The sequence below is a fragment of the Micropterus salmoides genome, unplaced genomic scaffold (assembly GCF_014851395.1).
Source record: "Micropterus salmoides isolate LMB-PRFRI ecotype aquatic unplaced genomic scaffold, ASM1485139v1 Ms_hic_scaffold_16, whole genome shotgun sequence".
Taxonomy (NCBI): Eukaryota; Metazoa; Chordata; class Actinopteri; order Centrarchiformes; family Centrarchidae; genus Micropterus; species Micropterus salmoides.
The window spans coordinates 22,734,486-22,755,654 of NW_024040707.1; the positions used below are offsets into that span (position 1 = coordinate 22,734,486).

A 21,169-nucleotide genomic window follows, 5' to 3' on the forward strand; every position below is an offset into this window, starting at 1 on the left:
GAATGGCAGGCGAGCAGAGAGAAAATGGTCAACAATAAGCCTCATTTTAGCTGGAAATGTACAGTTTAAATTACAGTGGCTAATGAATAGAGACTGCAGCTTTGCAGCTTCTCAAGATTAAAGCGGAGCTAATGTTTGTACACATTTGTTTATCTGTGCAAAACATAGCGCACACAATTACAACAGGCTGCTGACGACAGTCTGCCTCCATGTTTAAATGTCTGCAGTCACATCACGCAAGTTTTTTCCACTGTGATACTACTGTAAGGATTGAGATTTAAGTGTAACTTTCTTCTCTTGCTGCAGATGGAACATCTGAAAGCTTGTGCTGAAATTGCCACTCAGAGGACGATCAACTGGCAGAAGTTCTGCATGAAGGATGACTGTAAGTTGTTTCAGATCAGCTTTTGTTACTAGATAAAAACAAACTTTTGTGGCCAGTAATGTTAACCTATGTGTGTCTCTTTTCCCTCCTTATCTGTTTCTCTTCTCTGTATAGCTGTGTTGTACTTCCTGCTCCAGGTCAGCTTCCTAGTTGATGAGGGCGTGTCCCCAGTACTTTTACAACTGCTCTCCTGTGCCCTGTGTGGCAGTAAGGTGTTGGCCGCCTCCTCCTCCTCCTCTTCATCATTCACAGGAGGAGGCTCAAGTAATGCTGGACAGGCAGGAGCTTCTCAGTCTTCGCAGAGCAAGTCCTCCAGTAAAAAGAGCAAAAAAGAGGACAAGGAGAAAGACAAAGAGGGTGAGGCAACGACACCGACTTTGTCATACTTCGTAGTTCTTCTTGTTTACATGGCACACATTAAATGCTGGAATAGCCCCCCAATGAACCTGAACAAGATCTTTGGATATCAAAAATGGATAGCTGACACTAGTGTCTTGATTGTGTTGTATCTTTGTGGGCTGACCACAGGTGATGGAGTTGGCAGCCAGGAGGATCAGCTGTGCATGGCTCTGGTCAGTCAGCTTAACAAGTTTGCGGACAAGGAGACCCTCATCCAGTTCTTGCGCTGTTTCCTGCTAGAGTCAAACTCATCTGCTGTCCGCTGGCAAGCCCACTGCTTGGCACTTCATATCTACAGGTATATACAGACAGCTTAGTTTAGTCCCAAACTACTTTTTAGACTTGTGTCATTAAACAAACATGTAACAACAATGAACAAACTATGAACAAAATAAACTATTAAATGGTGAAATCACATCCCTGGCCTGTGGCTGACGTGTGAATATCTCTGTAGGAACTCCAGTAAATCTCAGCAGGAGCTGCTGCTGGAATTGACTTGGGCCATCTGGCCTGAGCTGCCTGCATATGGCCGCAAAGCTGCCCAGTTTGTTGACCTGCTTGGATACTTCTCACTCAAAACTCCTCAGACAGAGAAAAAGGTTTGTTTGACGGCCTCACAGGCTGATTTCACTATTGTAATTATTATCATATCAGATCATACACATTTCTTAGTGTTCATTCTTTGCCCGACAACATAATTTGTGAGCCTTGTGTGGGATTTGAAGTCCTTTTGTGGCTGTCATCTCCAAATTATTGTTTTCAGCATTTGACATGCCATGTGGTAAACGAAAGATTGTTTGGCTGCTCTTCAAATAGTTTGGCTTAAAAATACAAGGAGACAAAGGAATACCCAGACTTTAAAATTAATAAATTATTAAAAAGGTAGACTGTCCATAATGGATCGCTCACAATTCTTATCCTTTGCATCATTCAGCAGAACATAGCCGCCACAATGATAGTGCTGAAAAGTCTCTCTAAAATGGTTATAATCATTTCCAGTTGAAGGAGTATTCCCAGAAAGCTGTGGAAATCCTCAGGGCACAGAACCACATCCTGACGAATCACCCCAACTCCAACATTTACAAGTATGTCTACACAAACCTGCTATATTGTAGCAAAAAAAATGCAATTTTAAGTAGTGGACCTCATCTATATTTAAATATTAACGATCTTGTGTTTTCTCCTGCAGCACTCTGTCAGGTTTAGTGGAGTTTGATGGATTTTTTCTGGAGAGTGACCCCTGCTTGGTGTGCAACAATCCAGAAGTTCCTTTCTCAGTATGTTCAACACAACTTCACTTAATGGACACTCTGGTCTCTAGCAGAAATGTACACAAGAAGTTTAGCTAACAAAATTCCATTGCAAGGTTTTACACACTTGTAAGTTAGCATAACATTTGCATTGGTTAAGGTTATTTAAACTATAGTTACTTTTGGGTTGACAGGGTTTGGATGCTCATCTGTATATCTCAGCTTGTATTTAAACTGCAAACTGCAGCAAAATGATGAATATGCTGATAGAACAAGGACACGAGAATTTGTAGAAGATCCTAGTTGCATTACTACAGTCTCTTATAGTTTTAAACAATGCCTTGTGTGTCCTGTGTCCTACTCCAGAATATAAAACTGTCATCGATCAAAGTGGACACCCGCTACACCACCACACAGCAGGTTGTCAAGCTCATTGGCAGCCACACCATCAGTAAAGTCACAGTGAAGATCGGTGACCTCAAACGCACCAAAATGGTCCGCACTGTCAACCTCTACTACAACAACAGGACTGTACAGGCTATCGTGGAGCTAAAGAATAAGTAAGTTTCAACAAAGAGTGGCTGATATTTCTCTTGCTCCTTCCTTTTCACTAATTATGTCTTCATTAACCTCTTGACATTCCAACGGCCCGCCCACGGGCCATCAGGTCCTTGCAGCAGCTTTCAGTATGTGCACACAGCTACTATGTTAACTTCATACTCATATGATACAACGTTTGAAAGCTAAAATTCCCGTGATTCGAACAATGCAAACCATTTCAAGATACAATCACCACAACGGGTACAATCAGCGCTTCTGTCAGACCAGCCAGTACAATCAAAATTGACGCGACTCACCTATCAAGCCTCATAGTAATCCACCAATCGATATATTCCAACAAAAACTGTCTTGTTATGTTGTCAAAGGTCCAGGCAATCCAATCCAGTAAAAATATTTAGTCCTAAAACATATTATTTCATCAATAAATCCCCGGGAAATGCTGCCGCATCGATTCATATTTCATTATAATCATAATAACACCGATTTTAATGTAAACAACTACGATAGCTTGTATTCAAATTAGCCGCTGAACTCTAACCTTTCGCGTGACACCAAATCCGACCCAATAAGAGTTGCCTTCAGTAGCCAACGAGAGCCCTCGCCGTAAGAAAGGGCCAGCCCCTATTATTTCGTGGTTAGGCCGAGACAATTGCAAGCAATTGTGCCAATGACTGGCACTTAGTGTAGCCAATAAAATTCTGAAGAAGAAAAAAAACGATATCCAGTTAAGTAGAAAGTCCTTGATCTACCAGCAAGTCGAGATACCGGCTAATACAGGGCGATGCAACAACAGCCTCTTGCCGCCAAGGGGCGGTGCTGTTTTAGAAAAAATACGCTAAGACACTTAGATCTGTGTAAAATAGTCATTTTTTAGGGTATTGGTATGAATTTAAACTTGGACTAGGTAATGCTTTATCCTGTGGTCCTACAGTGTTTTCCAGCTAACAAGTCCCAGCTATAGTTGACTGCATGCATTTGTTAGCAAGCATTTTCAAGCGGAAACAAAAAATCTATTAGTTTAAACTTATATTAATCAATTCCAGTGGCACTTACAATCATTCTGACTTTTGGGTTAGATGGTTCAAGAACTACATTCAATTTACTTTGGATAGGCCTTGAATAGGCGTTTTGCATGAATTTTAAAGGAATGTTAAGAGGTTAAGGGTATTTAACAATGTTTTAAGATCGAAAGATTACATAATAGCCACTTGTCACAGTCTCTCTCATTTACTGGACCGTATAAAGTCAAATCTCTAAACTTCACTGTCTGTTTTTAGGCCTGCTCGTTGGCACAAGGCCAAGAAAGTTCAGCTGACCCCGGGACAGACAGAGGTGAAGATCGACCTTCCTTTACCCATCGTCGCATCCAACCTGATGATCGAGTTCTCAGATTTTTACGAGAACTACCAGGCCTCCACCGAAACCCTGCAGTGTCCACGCTGCAGTGCCTCTGTGCCGGCCAACCCTGGGGTGTGTGGCAACTGCGGTGAGAATGTGTATCAGTGCCACAAGTGCAGGTGAGCAGCAGGTTTCCTATGCAGGTCTAAAATGTTTGGAAACATTGAAGTTGGCTGTATTTTTAATTAGTGGTTGTTTTCTATTAGATCAATCAACTACGATGAAAAAGACCCCTTCCTGTGCAACGCCTGCGGTTTCTGCAAATATGCCCGATTTGACTTCATGCTATATGCTAAACCATGCTGTGCTGTGGATCCCATTGAGAATGAGGAAGACAGGAAAAAGGTAAGCTGTCAGTCTTTTGGAAATACAAGTGAAAAAGTCAAAAAGGGCGTTGCCATTCCTAAAAAACACACTACATTGTTAAATATAAGCTTTGTCCCCATTTTTTGCTCAGGAAAGCAAATGACTGATGTTCTTTTCCCTGAATCAATTTTGGATTGTCTTCCTACACTTTCGCTCTGCATATGTTAACCTTTAATGTATTTTTTTTTTCTGCAGGCTGTGACCAACATTAATACCCTGCTAGATAAAGCTGACCGGGTCTACCACCAGCTAATGGGGCACCGGCCCCAGCTGGAGAGCCTGCTGTCTAAAGTCAATGAGGCGGCACCGGAGAAACCACAGGTCAGTCACAGCAGTGGCCTGAACAGTACTTTTTTTCATACATTTTATTTTGTAGACTTGGTTCCTTTTGAAATGTTGTTTCTACAGTTTTATCTCATTATTTTTCTTCTGTGTTGCCCTCAGGATGACACTGGAGCAGGTGCAGGGCTTGGTACATCCTCCGCTAATGTGAATAGATACATTCAGCAGCTGGCTCAGGAGTACAGCGGAGACTGCAAGACGTCATTTGATGAACTCTCCAAGATTATACAGGTTAGAGAGGAAAAGGAGTACGAGTTTCCTAGTCACTGGTAGAATCCCCTACCCACCCAGCTCACATATAACGCCTTTTCTCTTTGTTTACAGAAAGTGCTTGCATCTCGTAAAGAACTCCTAGAGTATGACCTGCAGCAGAGAGAGGCTGCCACCAAGTCATCGCGCAGCAGCAGCAGCCACCAGCCCACCTTCACCGCCAGTCAATACCGTGCCCTCTCGGTGCTGGGTTGCGGCCACACCTCCTCTAACAAGTGCTATGGCTGTGCCTCAGCTGTCACGGGTCACTGTATCACACTGCTCCGCGCATTGGCTACAAACCCAGCCCTCCGGCAGATCCTGGTCCTCCATGGTCTTATCCGTGAGCTGTTTGAGTATAACCTGCGCCGAGGTACAGCAGCCATGAGGGAGGAGGTGCGCCAGCTGGTCTGTCTCCTCACCAGGTACGTCCCAACCCCATCTTGCAGTTAAGTAGATCTCAGGGATGTGATTTTTCCGACCTGAAAATTGGACCCACGTGAATCATGCAGATCTGTAAATTTAAAAAAAGGTGGGCGGGGGGATACAGCAGCTGGTCGAGTGAAATGGAGAAGATTTAAGGACATCTACAGGCTAACGTGTGTAAAGTTTCCTTCCTTTCCAAGTATCAGCAAGGATGTTTGTTTGCGTTCAGCAGCCCATTCCACACCTGCGCAGTGTGAACCATGCATCAGTGGTAACGTGTTGGGCAGTAGTGTTGGGCAGTAATACTGCAATATTACTTTTCCCTGTAAAGAATAGTGTGACGGACTATTTCCAAAACAGTAATGTTATTACAGTTACTAATCCTATTAAGGCTGCCCTACTGAACGCACCATCCCTGACGTGAATGCACAAATTCAACCTCCTCGCTTTTTTTTTCTCCCAGCAATGTCCAGTTTTGTCCAGTTTTTATATAAATATGCTTTTGGTCTGAAAGCACCATTAGGCTAATTGAAGCATCAGCTAAAGGAAACCAGCAATGTAAAACTCAGAAATAAACTCTGGCCGCTGCTGCCAGTGATGCTTGGACTCATCGGGAGAGAGTGGCGTTATATCATCCAGTAATAAGTTGGCTAGAGTAGCTAATATTACTTTTTTAAGGAGTAGCCTATATGCTAAGTAACTAGTAAGTAGCTGTATTATTTCTGAGTAACTTGCCCAACACTGAGTTGACAATAAGGATCGGATAAATTGCTTGTTATAGGCTATGTGTAATGTTTACTTTGACTTTGTTGTCACTCATATAGACTATATAGGCTACAATTTGCTGTATGTTAAAGGTTTTGGCACGTCATAAATTAATTTCTTGTGAATGGTTGTGACGTGGTTTACAAGGCCTTTTCATAAGGCTTTGATCCGCGGGGTCGCTCCTCATCAACAGACGGGCAAACAAGCGCCATCCCGTGAAACTGTCATGGTCATTCTCGTCTCACGCACACGCCCGCTGCCAGAGTTGAAATGCCAAACTTTCTCCTACAGTTTATCAATAGACAGAGACTGATCAGCTGTCGGGTGGGGTCTCAGTATATTTTCCTGCTTTTTTGCCCTTTGGCAATCACATGCCTGAGATCTGCAAGTGACAGTCTTTAGTTATCAATATGCTCTTGTATAAGATGGGAAACCATATGGGGGACAATTATGTCTTCTCTGTTCACCCTTCGTGCATGCAGTTTGCACTAGACAACTCTAAATTGATGCTGCATCTTAATCCCTCAGGCATCCCCAAGTGCCTGCCTTATGCATTATCTTTTGAACAGCCCCAGTTTGCATTTGCCAAACAACAGCGGCTGCTTAATTTATGCTCAGTGCAGTTCATCTCTATTTCTTTATTCTTTTGCCAAATCTTCTGTAACTACGGAATAGATGACCTGTTTATGTTTACACCAGCACGCGCATGCCCAGTGTACGTGAATGGCCACTAGATGTGTGTTTTCAGTCGTTTTAGTATAGTATAGATATTTTTACAAACAAAAACGGAGTAGTGTGGATGCCTGAGTGTGCACAGATGCCCAATTGGGTGCATGCTCACTCCACCAGAGGCATGGCTGAGCATTCGGCTCTTTTTAAAAAGTGTTTTGGGCGGGACGCCTGTTCTGTCTGTTGGCTTCTCCACATACATCTATAAAGTTTTTTATTAGTGTTTTATTTTCTTGCCTCTATCCTCAGACCCTCCATTTAGATAAAGACAAATAACTAGTGGATTGTGCACCTAACCAGTGTTCCGTGAGGGGGGGAAACGAGTCAGACGCTCACCACCTTCCAACTCAGTGAAGTGCAGTTTAGATTGAGGAGGAGAGAATGTTTATTTCTACTGTAAAGTTGGGCATTTTAACATGGGTGTCTATGGGGAATTGTTATTGGAGCCAGCCTCAAGTAGCCATTTGATGAACTGCAGTTTCTGGCATTTCACTTCAGCCTCATTATTCAGTGCCGGAGGTTGCTCTGGGTTTGTTGTACCTCGTTTCCCTCCATCTGGCAAGATTGTATATTCACAACCCCCAGGCACTAATACTCAATAAGGTGTTAGAATGAAAGCATATTGTGGACATCTAAATTTACTTTTTGCTTATTACACTCTTATTACAATGTTCTTATGTGCTTATACAGTGAATTGCACTGGTGATTAAATATAACTCTGTCTTTTGTGTCTTTCTGTATTTTCCTGCTTCAGAGATCATCCAGAGGCCACTCAACAGATGAATGACCTCATCATTGCCAAGGTGTCAGCTGCCCTCAAAGGCCACTGGGCCAATCCTGATCTGGTATGTCCTCTTGCCTGTTCTACTGGAAGCCGTAGAAATTAAGCAAAAGAAACACTTTTTTATCTAGATAGCAGAGCTCCTGGAGTTTAATTTTGTTGAAGAATTAAACATTTTGATATACGTGATGTCTTCATGTTTCCAACAGGTTAGTAATCTGCAATATGAAATGCTCCTGCTGACAGACTCTATTTCAAAAGAGGGAGGATGCTGGGAGTTACGATTGCGTTGTGGTAAGCCCTTTTTTCCTAATCTCATCCATTGAAAAGATGGTGTATTTTAATTTTTAAAGTTTGTGTTTTGTTTCAGAGTATCAGCCCGTGGGGATTATTTTCATGGAGAATAGTTTATGCCTTAGTTGATGTTTTCAGATTCCTTGTTTTGTCTTTAAGTCCAAAAAGTAAATGTATTTAAAAAGTCTTAAATTTCATATTCCGAAAATAAGGCCTTAAAAGTATTAAATTTCATTACCAAAGTATTAAATTTTGTTTACCAAGGTCTTAAATTTGTTCTTGTCCTTTCGTAGGATTAAATTAATGCCGTAACATCATAAATTAACATTTTTTATGTGTGTGATTTTATAATATACTCCGTTTGGAGTGACTCTGATGTTATACGACAATACAGGTAACGTTACTGTTTGTGTCAGTATTTAGCTTTACGCTTTGGACTGTGGCGTGTTCGAGGTGCACGAGCTCCGGCATCCAAACTCTGGTGCATATCAGTCAGGAAAGAAAACAAAACGTCTCTGATGGGCTGCTAACAAGCTAACGCTAGCTCGTCGCCTGAGAATGGGAAAGTGTCTGAAATTCAGAAAGCTAGAGACACAGACAGGTGGCAGTTGAGGCCGAGGACAGTGGTGCTCACACTATAGCGAGCGCTAATGAAACTGCAGAGCTGGAAGACCCGCCTGCAGGTTGAATGACAGTCGGGTATGAGACGAGGACCGTGTCTGTGTGTTGGCGTTGCGCCACTGTTGTAGTGTAACGCTATGTAAATGGCAACACCCGACATGCACATTAAATTTACATCGCCCAGATGTGCTGATCACCGGGACGAGGAAAAAACAAACCGGAGCCCAACTCCTTATCCCCGCTGCTTTCAAGCCAATACTATATAATGCTATATTTCAAACAGCCTTAAAATGCACAAACCAAACAGAATGAATAATCACTGAAGCAACTGGCACATTAAATTACATTACCTTATCTAGCCAAGGTGTAACTAATTGTAACAACTCATTCTGCACAATTTGTTTGTATTTTTGATTTGAGTTCTTAGTGCACAAATATTGTATTCATTTCTTAGGTGAATGATACTGGGGACATGTCTCCATCACTTTTTTTGAAGCATTTGTTAAATATGTTTTAAAAAAATGGCTTGAAACAAGAAATGTGAAAAAACAAACACATGAAAATACTTGAGAGAGGTTTATTTGCGCAATAAGAAAACATGCAATGCCATATAGAAGAAACAAATGTGCATTTTCCAAAACTGTCCTGTCCGTTTGGTCAGTGCTGGTCAGGAAGGAGAGAGAGCGGCTGAGTCTGAACTGGGTTCTGCCCTGATTCTCTGATGTTGCTTGAATTAGCATTTTGAACCTTCTCAGATTTTGCAAGGTCATGTTTTTGTTCAGCTCTCATACAGCATTTATTGTGTTAGGGAAGTTGTTTCTATTTAGGTCTGTGTCTAACAGCACTGTTTTTTTTTTTTTTTTGTCCTCGTAGCCCTCAGTCTGTTTCTCATGTCGGTGAATATAAAGACGCCTGTGGTGGTGGAGAACATCACACTCATGTGCCTGAGAATCCTACAAAAGCTCATCAAGCCCCCTGCTCCCACTAGCAAGAAGAACAAGGTAAAAATCCTAAAACATCTGCTGTGCCCTCACAGCACTGGTTTTTGCCTTTGCCTTTTAGAGTCGTAGGTGCCAATTGTTCAGTTCATTATTAAATAATTTAAAAAATAAGAACAATACAATGATGATCATTTTTTTTCAGTCCTTTTTCTTCAACATAATAACATCTTAATAAAAAATGAAGTCCTAATTCGTGTATGATTCAAGTGAATAAAATCAAACATTTATTGAATATTTATTGAACATTTGTTATTTTGTTGTTGAAAAAAAATGTATTGCGATAATTATTATTATTTTATTGTCCAGCCCTACTTTAACGGTGGTAGACAGTTATCACTTGGTTGTATCATGTTCCCTTTCACAACAGTGTGTGTTTGCTTTTGATTATAGGATGCTGCTACTGAGTCCCTGACCACAGTCAGGCCCTACAGTAATGAAATCCACGCCCAGGCCCAACTCTGGCTCAAGAAAGACCCCAAAGCATCTTATGAAGCATGGAAAAAGTGTCTCCCAGCAAGAGGCAAGTACTGTGTCTCAACAAATCTACAGTATATCAGTGTAGCAAGATGGTTTGCTTGGTTTTTCTCAGTGAAATAATGAAAACTCATGGTGATTAGTTTTTCACTGCTGAGTTTATCTTAATAACCACAGGACAGGAGACTGTGTCAAAGCCTCAGGGGAAGGCTGAGTTGCGAAGGCAGTACCTGTTGGAGAAGTATGTGTGGAAGTGGAAGCAGTTCATGAGGTCTAGAAAAGGTGAAGGCCTCTTCCCTCGCTTACTCAAACTGAGCCACAACAACTGGCTGCGGCAGGTACAAAACCTTTTTTCATTTTTAAATACATCTATTAGTAGGTCTCAGCGTGTCTTCCTTAGTAGTTTCAGAAGCTCACATGCATATCTTTTGTTAGAGACTTATTTCACAAAGCAACCTCTTAAAATAACTGAAAAAATTGTTGCAGGTCCTTTTCACACCTGCCACTCAGGCTGCCAGACAGGCAGCTTGCACTATTGTGGAAGCTTTAACCACAATCCCCAGCCGCAAGCAACAAGTGCTGGACCTACTCACCAGGTATGAGCCTCAAACTGAAAACCAGCAAGTCAAACAGACTTCACAATATGCTTTATTAGGGATGTTTATAAACGGCATTAGATTATAGTACTGAACGTGAGGATATACATTATACTGGTGAATATATTGTATGTTACCTTAGTGATATGTCGGTAAAAGAAAACGTTACAGAAATTGTAATGCATCGGATTGTGCTTTTTTTCAGGCAAATCAAATGCTCCTTAGCTTTATTTGGGGTTAAATATGTCTCAAGTGAAAACTGTTATAAATAATAAAGAGAAAAACATTCTAATGTCAAGAAAATGGAAATGTTGTGTGGAGACTCAGTAAGTTTGAGCACTGAAAGCCCATCTGTGGACCTGACTTGGTTTAAAACAACTCTTACTTTGTGTGTCTGTCAGTTATCTGGATGAGTTGAGTGTAGCTGGAGAGTGTGCGGTGGAGTACTTGGGTCTGTACCAGAAGTTGATCAAGCCCACACACTGGAAGGTTTACCTGGCAGCCCGTGGAGTCCTGCCCTACATCGGTAACCTGATAACCAAGGTAATGGCCCTGAGTTAAAACCTTTAGATTTGTTTAAATGAATGAAAGTGAGCTTTAATTGTTTCGAGATATTCATATGTCAATATTGCAAATAAAACTGGATCTTTCACTTCTGTTTAATTCCATGTTCAGGAAATAGCCAATCTGCTGGCTCTGGAGGAAGCCACACTGAGCACAGACTTGCAGCAAGGCTACGCCCTTAAGAGCTTGACTGGTATGTTAGTTTCAGAACTGTTGTTTGTCTGACTATGAAATTAGACATGACACTGTAGGTATTGTAGGGTGCAGGAGAATTTCAATGCCATAACAGAATAAATGATACCAATGAGTTTTAGATCACAAGTAAACTTTAAGTAGTAAGTAAAGTTTTAATGCCTTAAATATTAAAATGATTTGTATGTGTTTGGTCCCGCCCCAGGATTGCTCTCTTCTTTCGTGGAAGTGGAGTCCATTAAGCGGCATTTCAAAAGTAGGTTGGTCGGCACGGTGCTCAACGGCTACCTGTGTCTGAGGAAACTGGTGGTGCAGCGCACCAAGCTCATTGATGAGACTCAGGACATGCTGCTGGAGATGCTGGAGGACATGACAACAGGTCTGCACTGACTCAAGTTCAACAGACACCAGATCTAACCATGTCTCAAATTGTGGTTCCACTGCTTCATTTTGGTGTTTATAGCAATTTTCATGCTTCTTAACGTCAAAGAAAAAACTTTGGTCAAGTCATAATTAGAAGAGTTTTCATATTTCAATAAAATAGATAAAGCATATTAAAATGCTTATTTGTAGAGAAGAAGAAATCCATGAAAATTATTTAAAGCTCTTCCAAAAAGGTCATTATATACGTGTTTAAAACATCAACATTGTAAATCTTGTTGTGCTGTTCATAGGTACTGAGTCTGAAACCAAAGCCTTCATGGCAGTGTGCATAGAGACTGCAAAGCGGTACAACCTGGATGACTACAGGACACCGGTGTTCATATTTGAGAGACTGTGCAGCATCATCTATCCCGTGAGTTACATTTACCCCTGTGCATTTCAATTAGAAAAGTCCTCCAGGATAATGAGTTTATCTTCAACTGCTGCTTTTTGTTTCATCCTTTGTGTTTAGGAGGAGAATGAGGTGACAGAGTTCTTTGTGACGCTGGAAAAGGATCCTCAGCAGGAGGACTTCCTCCAGGGCCGCATGCCAGGAAACCCCTACAGCAGCAACGAGCCCGGCATTGGCCCCTTAATGAGGGACATCAAGAACAAGATCTGCCAAGACTGCGACCTGGTGGCGCTTCTTGAAGACGACAGTGGCATGGAAGTATGTATATTTTATTTAAACAAAACTTCTTGTTTTTATACTAGCTTTTATCAAGATATTCACACATTCTCAGTGAATTCTGGCCTGTTGCAAGAAATGTATCCAGTGCAACTCTGTTTTCCTCAGCTCTTGGTAAACAACAAAATCATCAGTTTGGATCTGTCAGTGGCAGAGGTCTACAAGAAGGTCTGGTGTCCTACAAATGAGGTGAGAGTCCTAGTGAGTTTGACTGTGAATGAGTGATCCTTATAAGAGCGTTTGGAATTGTGAAGATTGTCAGTAAATGCTAACAGTAATCTAAATAGCTGTGTAATAAGGAAACAATCATGAAGCCTGCTGGCTTTCCTCCCCCCCCAGGGTGAGCCAATGAGAATCATCTATCGAATGAGAGGTCTGCTGGGAGATGCCACTGAGGAGTTCATAGAGTCACTGGACTCAACCACAGGTTCGATCTACTCTTATCTTATAGAGTCAAACATGACTTCCTCATACGTGTTTTAATCGAATGGTTTTTGTCCTAAATATCACACACATTAATGCACAAGCCGTTAGCCTGAAGGACATGCTTTGCCATCACAGTTGCCTTTATTCAGTACCCTCTTGAGGACTAATGGGAAAGAATGTGCAGTACCTCCATTAAAAAATCTTTTAACCTGACCTTGTTACAGATGAGGAAGAGGATGATGAGGAGGTGTACAAGATGGCAGGAGTCATGGCACAGTGTGGGGGTCTGGAGTGTATGCTCAACCGGCTGTCTGGAATCAAAGATTTTAAACAAGGAAGACATCTGCTCACTGTAAGACTGTTTTTTGCCAAAAACACTTTCCAATAAGAGTTTTCTTAATCTTTATGTTCTCTCTTTCCTCCTGACCTTCAAAAGCATACTGAAACATGTTTGAAAACTTAATGTGTCTTAATAATAAAATGAGTAGTAACAGATTCCAACAGAATTTTGTGATTGAAAATCTGAATAATTATCTGATTTTAAGCTTTAGCCCACTCAGCATTTCTCTCCTGTAGTTAACAGAGAAACAACACACGCAAGTTTTTTGGGTTGGAAGTCTTGCATTTCTGACAAAGGCAAAAACACAGCGATCCCCTCTGCAGTTCTCAGAAATACCCACAGTGGAGCTGCGGAGTTGACAAGTGTGCCTCTCTCTCACTCAAAGGTTTTGCTGAAGTTGTTCAGTTACTGTGTGAAGGTGAAGATCAACAGGCAGCAGCTGGTCAAACCGGAGATGAACACACTCAACGTCATGCTGGGAACTCTAAACCTGGTGAGTGTTACAGTGACTGTAACGTTGTGTTGTGTAGTCTGGTTAGAGGAGAGGAGGGTGATTCTGGTTCAATTAATCTAATTCAAATTAGAGTGCAGTCTTAACCTGGCTCAGTTTCTTTAAGTGTTCTTTAAGTGAAATATCAGTTTAATGTCCTTTTTGCTTCAGGCTTTAGTGGCAGAACAGGAGAGTAAGGACAGCGGTGGAGCCTCCATAGCGGAGCAAGTGCTGAGCATCATGGAGATCATTCTGGACGAAGCCAATGCTGAGATTTCAGAGGACAAGGTAAGCGTCTAAAGCAGATTCACCCTTCTGAGTGAAAGGAAAATAGGAACTTTTGACACCTTACTATTGTCAAACCCTGAAAAATTCTATACTTGTAGCTTTTATGTTTAAATGTGGACTGGTTTATTTTTTGCAGGGTAACCTGCTGCTGACCGGAGACAAAGATCAGCTGGTCATGTTGTTAGACCAGATCAACACCCCATTTGTTCGCTCCAACCCCAGCGTGCTGCAGGGTCTGCTGCGCATCATCCCATACCTGTCCTTTGGTGAACTGGAGAAGATGAGGATCTTGGTGGAACGCTTCAAACCATGTTGCAGCTTTGACAAGTGGGTCAATGAAATTGATATATTGTATTTTGAGTATTGCTATACTTATAGAATAGAATAGAAACACTTTCAGGCTTTACAAAGACAGATTTGTGCCACTCTGAAAACCATACTTCTTCTTCCTCCTTTAGTCAGTACAGTTTGTGACTAAGTAGAACTGACTCCTGGCTTTGTTTTCTAAGGTATGACGAGGAGCATAGTGCAGATGAGAAGGTGTTTTTGGATTGCTTCTGTAAAATCGCTGCTGGAATCAAAAATAACAGCAACGGTCATCAGCTGAAAGATCTCATTCTCCAGAAAGGAATCACACAGAGTGCGCTGGACTACATGAAGAAACATATCCCAAATGCCAAAAAGTAGGTCTTCTTACACCTTCCAGAATATTACGTATCTGTGCTTTATTATTGAAACCTTTTTTCTCAACTCTGTCTTTAGTCTGGATGCAGATGTCTGGAAGAAGTTCCTCTCCAGACCAGCTCTACCCTTCATTCTCAGATTGCTGCGTGGTTTGGCTACCCAGCATCCCCCCACACAGGTACTAAATATTTTTAATGAAAAACTCTATTAGAGCAGCGTAATGCCAAACAGTGGAAGAAATATTTGAACCAGCCTCAAACTTTCCATCGTCAGTTATTTTGCGAACAAACCTAGCAAACTAACATGGCTGTTTGTCCTCTTATCTTCTGTTCAGGCGTTGATAGGCACAGATTCAATAACCAACTTGCACAAGCTGGAGCAGGTATCCAGTGATGAAGGAATTGGCACGCTGGCGGAGAACCTTCTGGAGGCGCTGAGGGAGCACAGTGATGTCAACCTGAAGATAGAAGCAGCCCGCAGGGAGACGAGAGCTGAGAAGAAGCGTATGGCTATGGCCATGAGACAGAAAGCCCTGGGAACACTGGGCATGACGGTACTCCTTTCCTCTTTTTTTTGTTTAAATGCTCTTCATTTGTATCTCTGACGCTCCCATTTTGCTTTATTAACACCGTCCTGTGTTGTTGATTTTTCTGTGCGGTTTGTGTGTTTGCCTTTCAGACCAATGAGAAGGGTCAGGTGGTGACAAAGACCTCACTGTTGAAGCAAATGGAGGAGCTGATCGAGGAGCCAGGCTTGACCTGCTGTATCTGTAGAGAGGGTTACAAGTTCCAGGTACACAACTCATCCAGGATAATGAGTGGATAACACTTCACTTTAAGTCCCTCTGTTTGGCATTCATAAGCAGTATAGCAGATGTAAGTCTACTGTGGTGTAATATAAAATTCATAGGAGAAGTTGTAATTGTTGTCATATACTGTACCTTAATAAACACTTCTTATAAACTTATAAACACTTCTTATCTGTTAATAACAACTAATATGTACTGCTTTTAAATGCAAAATAGATGACTTATTTAACTAGGAGTGGATCACATAGTTATTTAGTAGTCAGGTTTAAATTAAACACACACAAAATAATTTTTTATGAAGCTTGTGATCTTATTGTAGATATTTTTCAAACGCGTAGTTCCAAATTGTAGATGACAAAAGGTGAGTGCATTAATTTAAATCATTAGCTGCCTCTGATAGTAACTGTAGGCAGATAAAATGATACCAGTTAGCATTCTGAAAAGCCCTGATTACTGAGTATGATTTGGCAGTCTTCTTGTGGACTGAGCCAACTTGTTGTGTTTTAAATTAACATTTTGGTCCTTCTGTCTCTTATCCTAGCCAACCAAAGTCCTGGGTATTTACACTTTCACGAAGCGTGTGGCCTTGGAGGACTTTGAAAACAAGCCTCGCAAGCAGCAGGGTTACAGCACTGTGTCGCACTTTAACATAGTCCACTATGACTGCCATCTGGCAGCTGTCAGGTAACAATAAACACAATTACGGATCTGCTGATGTTTAGAGTGCCCTTTAAAAACGTTCTGCTGTAACCTCACTTTTCATTTATTCTAATCCTTTTATTTTACCTTCTCCCTGCGGCAGGCTGGCTCGTGGGCGAGAGGAGTGGGAGAGTGCCGCTCTCCAGAACGCCAACACCAAGTGCAATGGGCTGCTTCCTGTGTGGGGGCCACATGTGCCAGAATCAGCGTTTGCTACGTGCTTAGCAAGGTAAAATCATCTATAAGCGCACGCACACATTTGACATTTCCTTTGTGTTGCACACAGTAAATCATTCCCAACTGGATTTCTCTTTGCCGCACAGACACAACACATATCTGCAGGAGTGCACAGGCCAGCGGGAGCCCACGTACCAACTCAACATCCATGACACCAAACTGCTGTTCCTCCGCTTCGCTACAGAACAGTCGTTCAGCGTGGACACAGGAGGAGGAGGACGAGAGAGCAACATCCACCTCATCCCTTACATCATCCACACTGTGCTCTATGTCCTCAACACGTACGTGCCTTTTAGATGTAAAATGTATCTGATGACAGAAATTACTGATGGTGGACAAATCATAAGTCAGCCTTTTTGACAAACCTTCAGCTGGTATGGCTCATGTATTTCCCACCCTCATCTCACTTTGCAAACCCTCACTGTCACTGCAGTACAAGGGCTACGTCCCGGGAGGAGAAGAACCTGCAGAGTTTCCAGGAGCAGCCGTGTGAGAAATGGGCCGAGAACTCGTACGAGGTTGAAGGACCGCACTATTTCACCACCTTGGCCATGCACATCATCCCGCCTGAACGTTGGAGGACTTCACGGATATACTTCCTACGAAGACTCCTGGTTACCGCACATGTCCGCAAGGTCTCGGCAGTCTGCACCAACAAGTATGACACCATCTGATTTTTCTGTCGCTATTTCTTTTACAGCTGGCACAGAATTGAAGCAGTCTTTGAAAAATTGAAAAAGTCTTAAATTCGCTGAAGTTTCTGTTCTAGGTCTTAAATAATTTTAAACAGGTCTTAATTTTCCAACGCCCATGTAACGCTACCTCTAATGATCACTGAAATGCTGAAAGTGTTTTTTTCCTCCCAACATGCAGCTGTCGTGTCATTGCCGCAAGTCTCTTTCGGACTGTACCACAGATATAAAACGGATTTATTCTTCAACCGTGCGAAAGTACAAACTTAGTGACTCTTGCCTGAGAGAAACAGAGCTTAGCTTGGTTAAAACCAGTTGCTAGCAACGCATTTAATGAATGAGCATCGCTACTAAAATTTCACACGATCATTAATGATTTTCAGTAAAGTTACGGTAACAATCAACGCATGGCTGTCTCCCTCTCCTCATTCTTCAAAGGTCTCCCACACAGCGGCTTTCCCCACCTCTCTCAATTCAATTCTAATTAGCTTTATTGGCATGAATGTATAACAACAATATTGCCAAACTACATAAGAACAATCAACCCCATACATTTCATTAAACAAGTAATTAAAGCGTAAAGTAATTAATGTGTGTGTGTGTGTGTGTGTGTGTGTGTGTGTGTGTTAGAAAAATTTAAATATATAAAAAATTAAAATAAAATAAATAAATAAAACTGTGTGTAAAATATATTAAAATAAATAAATATCCTAATAAACAGTAAGCATGTGTGTGTCTCTGTCTCCCGCTCCTTGTCTGCACCTCTGAGTTTTTCCATCAGCAGTAGGTTTAGGTAGGTTACCGAAAAGACACAGAATTCTTCATTTTCTGGATATTTCCACCCGTGATCCTTTTTCACGGCAGCAGGTGCACCGTATGCCAGCTTGTTAATTACGTAGCCTATCAATGTCATCGTCCATCCAGGTTTTTCATTGTTGACATCGTCCGATGCCAATTTTGTAGACATCACTCTACCTCAATTTGAATACATTTATTTACTCTGCAAGTAATTTTGTGACTGCATTTCCTTTGTGCGTTTCTTTTTTTGATGTCATGACACAGGTCTTAATTTTCATTCATAGTGGTCTTAAAAAGATCTTAAGAAGTCTTCGATTTGACCAGGTGAAACCTGCAGAAACCCTGAGTTAAATCTCTTCAGTTTGGATCGAGTTAGAAATGTTTAATTTTGTTACATTTTGGATGCTGTGTACTGTATTTAAGATTTTCATATCAGATCTCCTACCTTCATCCTCTTCTCTTTTATTGTCAGACTCACAGATAAAGCACCAAAGGAATATGCAGTCTATCGCTCTCCTCTTCTCTTCTGGGGCCTGGTGGATCTCGTCTACGACATGTTCAGGGTAAAAGCGTTTGTTTTTTCAATTTCAAAACAACAATGCATGTTGATGCCACAAACATTCAGACGTCATGCTAACCAATGATATTCTGCCATGTAGATGTTGTGTTTTTAATGGGAGGCTTTGATTGATTGGGCACTGATCTGTGTTTGTCAAATCTTTGCAATCTCGATAAATTTGCTGAGACATGTTTAATCCAGTTTTTAAGTTATTTTAAGAATGAAACAATGCTAAACGAAGGCTCGATGAACCGTAACAGCAAAAACAAAAAGAGCTCAATGTTGATGCAAACAACAAAAACAGCTCTGAATGTATCAAAAGACATTTAAAACCTCTGTATTTGACACTACTGGGATCATATATGCAAAAACAAAACCACAGTAACTGACCTCACTGCCTTCTTCTTCTATTTGGCTGTACAGAAAGTTCCCACCAGCAACACAGAGGGGGGCTGGTCCTTCTCACTGGCAGAATATGTCCGTCACAACGACATGCCCATCTACGAGGCCTCAGAGCGCGTGCTCAGAGCTTTCCAGGATGAACTCATGCCCGCTGAGTCCTTGTCAGAGTTCTTTGATGTTGTAGGTTAGTATATACACACACACCTGATTACTTTCTATCTGCCCAATTATCAAAACTGGAAAATAAAAAGAATCATCATTGTCAGAGTTTACTCAAAATATGAGTTAATTTGAGATGTGACACATTTACTGAGATGGTCTCTGATGCAGCTCTACTCAGTCAGCTCTTGAGATTAAATTAATGCCTGGTTTAAGTTCTAAACTTGACTCGATGTTTCTCCTCCAGGTCTTCTCTCTGAAATCGCAGACCCAGACCTTTTCCTGCAGGATTTGTTGAACTCTTTGCCCTGATGGCCAACCTCAACACACACGCACACACACACACACCTCCAACACAAAACAGCCCTGCAAATAACGTTGGGACGCCTACCAACTGGAAAAAAAAAAAGAAAGATTTTCTCCTTTTACACACTGACACACACATGCTGAGTACACACACAGTATACACCATGCTTCTTACTCACTTCCCTCCACCATATGACATCTTCAAATTAACTTCAAGAAACTATGTATAGTCTAAAAAAATCATCCACTTTTGGCAACATCTCTGTAGCATTTAACACAAAAACACAGTGCTGTTAAACGGTGAGGGGAGCGCGCTAAAACAGAATTTACGCTTTGCCTCTGATTCAGGCGACTTGTGTCTGGAGCTGAGGACACCAGGCCTGACAGAAAAGATTTGGGACTCTGTTAATCATTAAACCAGAGACATTTTGAGTATTGTGTGATTCACGACTGTTACCGCCAACAAACCGGAAGATGTCTTTTAAAGGACATCACCGATTGTCACAGAATGGCGGGCTGAGAGAATTGAATTATTCATGTAAAATAACACATAGTTGGCCGGTTGATGAAAATAACTCGTGAATTCTGTTTTAGGGTGGAAATGTTTTTGGCTTTAAACCCCTGACCCCCTCATATTTTTGGGTGCAATGTTAAGGTAACTGAAAATGTTTTGGGATTTGACCCAAGTGTTACGAGTGACATTTGATTTTTTTTGTTTGTTTGTTTTGTTTTCCTTTTTGTTAGTTTGTTTCTGGCCAGGGCTTTTAACATGGCAGAAGGTTTCAGTGTCCTGTGTTTGCCAGCTAACCTCTCCTTTTCTTCCGGGCTTTTGCCGTTTGGTCTTGATGGAGGTTGTAACTGGAATTTGAGTGATGGACAGAAAAAAAGTTCTTTGATTTAGTGTGTATGTGTAAGGTTTCTTTTATCAACCTCAAGCAAAACAGGGAAAATAAAGATGAATAAAGGTTTTTTTTTTGTTGTTGTTTTCTCCATGAAGCTATGCCTTTGTGAAAAACGTGAACTTTTGACTAGTAAAGATTCCAACTGTTGCAATGAAATATTAGACCTGTCCAAATTAATAATAAAACAGACCTACATTATATCCTTTAACACCTTTTTCTTTGATTTATTGTTTTGTTCAGTTTGTTTTCTTCCTCAACAGTTTTTTTTTTCCATTTCTCAGTCCTCTGTGCTCTTTCATTTAATTTACTGGCCAAAACCTTCAGAAGATATTACTGGAAAGCAAAGCGCAGCTGAGTTTTAACCTCAGCAACTGATCAGCTTACAGACAGTTAAAACAGCGCACTTCTACACGAGAGCTGAATGCATGGTGTAGTTCACCCAGTTTATTGTTAATTCGCCTATTCCCTCTGCTACAATGTTCAACTGTTGCTGAATGTCTGCTTTTTGAATTTAGCCCATGATAATAATAAAGCAGTAATACCAAATCTGATCCAGGGTTAACCTCTTCTGTTTCAGCTGCTATTTACACTCTTAAAAAAAGGAGCATCACTTTTTGTGTCTACATTAAAATAGCACAATTGTCAGCAAAGGCCTTTTTCACATAAGACATTTTGACCAATACAAAAGAGTAGTTATTGAAAAATGGATGATGTCTAAATTCCGTTTAGCTGCTTCAGTTTCAGGGTCCTCCTGGTATCAAAGTCTTATATAGGCACCCCAAAATAAGGTTTAAAAAGTGTTTCCCCCCATCGGTTATACTTCTTGCTATGCATGCTCAAGGTTTCACAACACTCAATTGTGCATGTACGTCAGT

At 41.3% G+C, this 21,169-nt stretch overlaps 1 protein-coding gene across 8 annotated transcripts in view; it reads left to right on the forward strand.

Annotated features, from left to right (window-relative positions):
* The window catches only part of ubr4 (ubiquitin protein ligase E3 component n-recognin 4), a 61,116-nt gene extending 40,271 nt beyond the window's left edge, over window positions 1-20,845 (forward strand). For all 8 annotated transcript variants that reach the window (XM_038722923.1, XM_038722924.1, XM_038722925.1 and 5 more), the window contains 40 exons: window positions 307-385; window positions 500-742; window positions 914-1,082; window positions 1,239-1,383; window positions 1,784-1,869; window positions 1,974-2,061; window positions 2,401-2,594; window positions 3,873-4,112; window positions 4,200-4,338; window positions 4,555-4,680; window positions 4,804-4,932; window positions 5,026-5,375; window positions 7,625-7,715; window positions 7,861-7,945; window positions 9,440-9,567; window positions 9,958-10,087; window positions 10,219-10,379; window positions 10,528-10,637; window positions 11,039-11,180; window positions 11,313-11,394; window positions 11,599-11,772; window positions 12,068-12,189; window positions 12,289-12,486; window positions 12,613-12,693; window positions 12,844-12,931; window positions 13,155-13,282; window positions 13,656-13,763; window positions 13,932-14,048; window positions 14,185-14,375; window positions 14,558-14,731; window positions 14,811-14,910; window positions 15,067-15,285; window positions 15,411-15,524; window positions 16,082-16,224; window positions 16,343-16,468; window positions 16,563-16,757; window positions 16,910-17,134; window positions 18,439-18,529; window positions 18,949-19,111; window positions 19,334-20,845. In XM_038722923.1, the coding sequence (XP_038578851.1) occupies window positions 307-385; window positions 500-742; window positions 914-1,082; window positions 1,239-1,383; window positions 1,784-1,869; window positions 1,974-2,061; window positions 2,401-2,594; window positions 3,873-4,112; window positions 4,200-4,338; window positions 4,555-4,680; window positions 4,804-4,932; window positions 5,026-5,375; window positions 7,625-7,715; window positions 7,861-7,945; window positions 9,440-9,567; window positions 9,958-10,087; window positions 10,219-10,379; window positions 10,528-10,637; window positions 11,039-11,180; window positions 11,313-11,394; window positions 11,599-11,772; window positions 12,068-12,189; window positions 12,289-12,486; window positions 12,613-12,693; window positions 12,844-12,931; window positions 13,155-13,282; window positions 13,656-13,763; window positions 13,932-14,048; window positions 14,185-14,375; window positions 14,558-14,731; window positions 14,811-14,910; window positions 15,067-15,285; window positions 15,411-15,524; window positions 16,082-16,224; window positions 16,343-16,468; window positions 16,563-16,757; window positions 16,910-17,134; window positions 18,439-18,529; window positions 18,949-19,111; window positions 19,334-19,398 (5,739 nt within the window). In that variant the 3' untranslated portion in view covers window positions 19,399-20,845. The remainder of the gene's footprint in view (window positions 1-306; window positions 386-499; window positions 743-913; window positions 1,083-1,238; window positions 1,384-1,783; window positions 1,870-1,973; window positions 2,062-2,400; window positions 2,595-3,872; window positions 4,113-4,199; window positions 4,339-4,554; window positions 4,681-4,803; window positions 4,933-5,025; window positions 5,376-7,624; window positions 7,716-7,860; window positions 7,946-9,439; window positions 9,568-9,957; window positions 10,088-10,218; window positions 10,380-10,527; window positions 10,638-11,038; window positions 11,181-11,312; window positions 11,395-11,598; window positions 11,773-12,067; window positions 12,190-12,288; window positions 12,487-12,612; window positions 12,694-12,843; window positions 12,932-13,154; window positions 13,283-13,655; window positions 13,764-13,931; window positions 14,049-14,184; window positions 14,376-14,557; window positions 14,732-14,810; window positions 14,911-15,066; window positions 15,286-15,410; window positions 15,525-16,081; window positions 16,225-16,342; window positions 16,469-16,562; window positions 16,758-16,909; window positions 17,135-18,438; window positions 18,530-18,948; window positions 19,112-19,333) is intronic.
* Window positions 20,846-21,169: the final 324 nt, after the last annotated feature.